Consider the following 6,000-nt stretch of genomic DNA (forward strand, 5'->3'; position numbering starts at 1 on the left):
CAAATCCTGAGTCGTATAATAAATTTTGATCACAACGTATATTTTGAATCACAATGACAGATTTTGAGTCACTTAATAAATTCTGATCACGACATATATTTTGAGTCACTTAATAAATTCTGATCACGACATATATTTTGAATCACAGTGTCAAATTTTAACTCATTAAATACATTATGTGTATATTATGTGTCATGACAGATTTACCAAGACACAAATTTATTTTTCTTTTTCCTTTTTAAACACGAAACATATCTAAACTACTTAAGAGCTACTGCCTCCGTTTCTAGAAAAATATTACTTTTTCAACTTTTATTTTTTCAACTTAGCCTATTTTTAGGCTAAAATGAAAATGTGAAAGTAATATTTTTCCGAAAACAGAAAAAATATTACACAAGGGTATGTGGTTCAGATTCAGATAGAACCAAAAAACAATGGCAGATTTTTAAGTCTGCATATATGGCGGATTTTAGAGTTGTAAAAAGCATTGGCTGCACGTAAATTTTCGAGGCAAAAGGCATATTTACAGTCACAGATTGCAGGGTAAGTATGCAAATTTCTGTAACAAATGTGGCTTAGACCCCATCCCACCCACCCCCTCAATTTGGGGGCCGTCAGACAGCAAGTTTGAGAGCTACTGTGATTTTCACCAGGAGATGAAAATAGAGTCGGTGATGTTGACTCAGAGATGAAAAATAAAGCAACAGGGAAGTGTAAGTGAAAAAAGGTCATAAAGCTAATCAAAAGCACCATCAGACGCAGGGGACATACTGAGAGCACCTGCTATAAGGAAGAAAAATGCACCAACCCCATAACCATTACCTTCATCCGAGTCATCATTGAGCCGCTGAACTAGGGTTAACGGGCGTACAATGAATGAATGACTGAATGCAGGTAATTATCCAAGAAAAATAAACCAAAAAGGTAAAACAAAATACCAAACATAGTATACTCCTATTACTGTTAATCTATCAGGTTACTTTTCACATGCGTTTGTTAAGATACTTAATATGACTACTGTCTCTTCAACTTACACTTTAGATAATCCACATCTTGTTCACTGTCTACCTATCCCACTCAGGATCAGGACTTAAGTGCATCTCCGGCTCCATCTCTGGCTCTCTTATTTCAGGATTAACGTTGGCACTTGCTGGCAGCTGAGGATTAAAGAGCTGATCCCAACCCATGATGCGTGGCAGGATGTAATTGAAACTTGAGCGCATCACTTCAAACTCTGCCTTAGAAACGGGCACATAGAACTGGTCGCTGGTTTTAGACACCGAGTTGTTAACATTCAATGAAAAAGAAAAGCCGGCACCATTTCCAATCGGCTGAACTGATAATTTCTTTCTAACTTGACCTGCGTTACTTGATTGCATTGATGGGTCGTGGAAAAATTCAGCAGACTCGGAAGGTCCAAGACTTATTAGGGCCCCAATCTCTGTCACTGACAAAGCAAAACCTTGTCTGTTTTGCCAATCATACTTTTTTGGACCAACAGCAGGAAAAAAATTCAGCATCATTGCACCCTTCCTATCTATCTTCATACCACCCCCAGACTGGAGCTGGATGAACTTTGGTGGAATAGGGGACATATTGAGAGCACCTTTTCCCTTGAAGATAGTATAATCCACAAATACTCTGCCTGAATCACCATCAGACGCAGGGTTTGGTCTAGCCACAGCTTGGGAAACAAAGCTTCTGGACAATAAGGCATCCTCAGTATTGCTTACTTTTCTTGGCAACAAAAACTTAGACAAAGGTCTCCTAACCGTCAAGACTTGAGAGAACTTCTTCAACATTTTCGTCTTCTTCTAGCAAACTGACAAGAGGAAGTTCACAGAAAAGAGTAAATAATTTGGCTGATAAAAACAAATTACTTGAACTGAACAATAGGGGAAAATGAGAAATTATGAATACAGAATACCCAAAAACATACACCTGACAAAACAAAGAAAATATCACATCACTATGAGATGCATACAGATGATTCAATGCACATCTGGGGTAGAGGTTTTGAAGTTATTTTACAGTTCCGTTACTGAAAGTCAGGACTCAACCATTCAGAAAGTCAGAATTCAACAAAAAGAAGTTTCTTTTTATAAGACTATGGTGTTTCAAGTTACAAGGATGGTCTACAACTGTAAGAGGACTTGACAAGTAAATCACCTCACTGTGAAGTGATATGGGTTAAATCTGCGACAATTGATGATATTAGTCGAATTCAGACTATGTAGCACGAGACAAAGTACAAAAGTATAAAGCGTTGACATCGATATCACCGAACTTGTGCTAGGAGAGGATCAAATACAATATAATCATAACTTCCTTTAAAAGATATAGTGGGACTGAACTTCTTAATCTCTTCAAACATATCACACACCTCCACCAATGTTCCCTTCACCCCAATACCCCTTCATCAGGACAATAACACATACCTAATCTCACTATCCTTTAATTGAAGAAACAATCATAAGTATGTTTGGGTCCTCTCCATACACATGTACAGCAAACTATTCAAAAATGTTCAGTCGCAGAAGATAGTGAACAAAATAAAAAGAGAGAGTTCACAGAAAAGAGTAAATGATTTAGCTAATAAAAACAAATTACTTAAACTAAACAACAGAAAAAGAATGAGAAATGCTGAATGAGGAAACAGAACATTGATAAATTAACACACCTACAACTGATAAACCCAAGAAAATACCACGACACCGTGAGACACATGAAGATGATACAATGTACATCTGAGATAGAGCTTCCCAAGTAATTTCACAGTTCCGCTATTGACAGTTAGGACTCAACCATCCAGAAAATCAGAATTCAACAATAGGAAGTTTCCCGAATTTGTAAGACAATGGTGTTTCAAATTACAAGGCCTACATCTGTAAGACGACTTGATAAGTAAACCACCTCATTGCATAATGAGTTAAGTCTATGATATTAAGAGTTTAGACTCCATATGGTACGACACGGAATACAAAGGCACAAAGCATTCACATCAATTTCAACAAAAATGGTCAGGAGAGACTCAAATACATTATCATATTCATCATTACAACATTTAAAAGATACTGGATTGAGCTTCCACCAACATTCCCTTAACCCCAAAACCACTTCGGTCACCATAGTACAACAACGAACACTTATACATACTTAATCCCACTATCACTTAACTGAAGAAATAATCATAAGTATGTTTAGGTCCTCTCCACACACATACTTAAGCATCCTTTCAAGCTACCCAATGTTCAGGGGCAAAAGATAGTGAACAAAATGAGGATAATCCAAAGAGCATTTTTAAGATTTCAAAAGTTAAAAAACAACCCATATCTTAATTATCATGATACTCAATTGATTGAAGAAGAAGATAAGAAACCAACCAAAAAAAAGTTTCAATGTAGGGTTTTAGAATGAGCACAAACTAAGCTGAAATCCTAATAAAAATCTATTAAAATTATTAAAATAAGTTACACAGTAAGATTATTACTGCTAATGAGAAGTTACAGAGAGATAGAGAGTGATGGGTTACCAGTGAAAAATGATGAAGAAAGAATCTAGGGTTTATCTCCTTCGCCCGCTGAGTCCTCTTGGATTTGGACCTAACTACTTCCAGCGTTTTATAACCTCGATAAGGTTTTAGATATTCCCGAATCGGTCAAAGAAGTCTAATTTGATAGTCAACCCAACCGATAAAGGGCAAAGTGATAAATTTCGTGGTTTTTGGTGTTACCTTTCAACTTCTGTTGATAAAAAATAACCGCAAGATTCGGGGATATTGAAACTAATTGGGGATAAAGGAGAAGGATAAAACCTGGATCTAAATATCAATCAAGGATTACCTCTTGTCTTAGTAATTTACGTAATACCTAATCCAAAAATCATAAGATTATTTAATAAAAGATTAGTGTATGTTTTTATTTGTATTTGGGTGAATGAGGAGAGAGTAGGAGGGGGAAAATATTTGAGAGGTAACTTTTTTTGGTGAAAATGGATGATTGTGAAGAGAGAATTGTTGATGCTGAATCTTTAGCTCAACTACAACAAGGATCATATCCTCAATCTTCTGCTAATGACAACAACTCACAATTACAAGTTTTTGTGGAACCAACACACTTGAATGATGATTTTTACGAGCATGGAGAGTTTTTTGAAGAACCTACACAAGAAAGCAAACTTGCACAACATACAAGCATCCCCAATACACAGATAAAGCTGCTAAGAGGTTGAAAATTTGTTTTTTTTTTTCTTTGAACCCACCATTTTTTTCAGCTAAAAAAGCTCGGTGCCGGCATAGTGGTGGTATGAATACAATGTCGGAAGCCTACATACCGGCAGAGTTTTCATACTACAGTCATGCCGGCAGCCCGACATCCCCCATTTTGAAATTCAAACCGACATAGTATTCAACCAAAAATCTATGCCGGCATAAAAGTTACTTTTTACCTACCAAGGAATATTCTAGGAATATGCTACCGGCATAGTTATATTCAAAGGTTACCATGGCGGTAATGCATGAAAAACATTTAGGAAGCAGTGCCCTCCAGAGCTAAATACCGACATAGAAAATTAACTAACTACCACGTCGGAACTGTCTACCGGTGTGTAACCATAGATAACGAGCATGGCAGGACCATCACCGACATTGTTTAACTAGAATTTTACCATGCTGGTACCTACAAAAAAAAACATACAGGAAGGAGTGTTTTCCTATGCTAAATACCGGCATGGTATATTAATTATGGATTAAGTCGGAAGCAGGTACAGGCTTGAAACCATAGATTACGAGAATACCGGCACCTATGTTTTCGGCATTGATTTCAAATGAAATTTGTATCGGAAAAGGTTTCAAATTTGGTCTTCAGTTTGATTCAGTTCGACCATGCCAGAACATTGGTCGAGCATGCTGGAACTGTTTACTGGCATAATGTTTTAATTTTTTTTTGGAACTAATTTATTTTCTTTTCATTCGATCCTTAGGTGGTGACATATATTGATCCGAAAAATGCAAAGTCGCTTGGTCGGGATCCGTCAGAATACTATAAAATGCCTCAGGTATGTTACTAAATAATAGTTTTCACCTAGTATCTTTAACTTTACTAATGGATTGCTTGTAATGAACCTTCTAGTCTCCCATTGTTGTCCTTATGTAGGGAATAAAAGATCCAAATGAAGCAATCGCTTGCGGTAAAGAGACGGCTCTTAAGAACATGTGTGTATTGGTGAGGAATAAGGTTCAAATACCCGTTTTGAGATGGTTTGCGAGAGAAGTGGGAAATACAAAGCGAAGAATAGACACAAGAGAAAGGATTATGTATATCCAAAGAAGACTAATATGGTATACAAGACTCGTACGAGGAAGGATACTTTCCCCTCTTTGAGCTTGTATTCCGTCTAAATGACAAGAACAATGAATGGGATTGTGCGGTTTGGTTCGGCCGTCATAACCATCGGGATCCGAAAGATTTTTTTGCTCACTCCCTAGTTGCGAAGCTAAAACCTCATGAATTGGAAGATGTAAAGAGAATGACCAAAGCACTTATAAAACCGAGACAAATCCTCAGAGACTTCAATAAAAATGATGAGACCATTGTGTCTTCTCTACGTACAGTTTATAGCGCACAAGCAAGTATTAGAAGGGTGGAATGGGAAGGGAGGACCGTTATGCAAGAATTCGAGAAGATAGTTTGGGATCACAACTACACGCGTATCATTAAAATAGGGTCGGACAACAAGCCCCTTCAAATATTCATTTTGCATCCTTTGCTTTCACAATTGGATAATACATGTTGTGGTGTTCTTTTGATGGATTGCACCTACAAGACAAACAAATACAATATGTCGTTGTTCAACATCGTGGGGCTAACATCGGAAAAGGTATCATTCACATTGGTTTGGTGTTTAATGGAAAACGAGAGGGACTATAATTATGATTGGGCATTACAACAATTGAAATTATTCTTCCGGAAAAATCAACTTCTGAGAGTCATCATAACCGAT

At 37.0% G+C, this 6,000-nt stretch overlaps 1 protein-coding gene across 1 annotated transcript; it reads right to left on the reverse strand.

Annotated features, from left to right (window-relative positions):
• Positions 1-737: 737 nt before the first annotated feature.
• LOC113284212 (single-stranded DNA-binding protein WHY2, mitochondrial-like) lies at positions 738-3,607 on the reverse strand. The gene is made up of 2 exons (XM_026533624.1): positions 3,533-3,607; positions 738-1,822 (listed from the first exon to the last, which is right to left on the reverse strand). Exon 2 carries the CDS (start codon positions 1,800-1,802, stop codon positions 1,065-1,067), a length of 738 nt encoding a protein of 245 aa, XP_026389409.1. The 5' UTR covers positions 1,803-1,822; positions 3,533-3,607; the 3' UTR covers positions 738-1,064.
• Between the last annotated feature and the right edge of the window lie 2,393 nt (positions 3,608-6,000).

This window comes from Papaver somniferum, chromosome 5 (assembly GCF_003573695.1).
Source record: "Papaver somniferum cultivar HN1 chromosome 5, ASM357369v1, whole genome shotgun sequence".
Classification (NCBI taxonomy): Eukaryota; Viridiplantae; Streptophyta; class Magnoliopsida; order Ranunculales; family Papaveraceae; genus Papaver; species Papaver somniferum.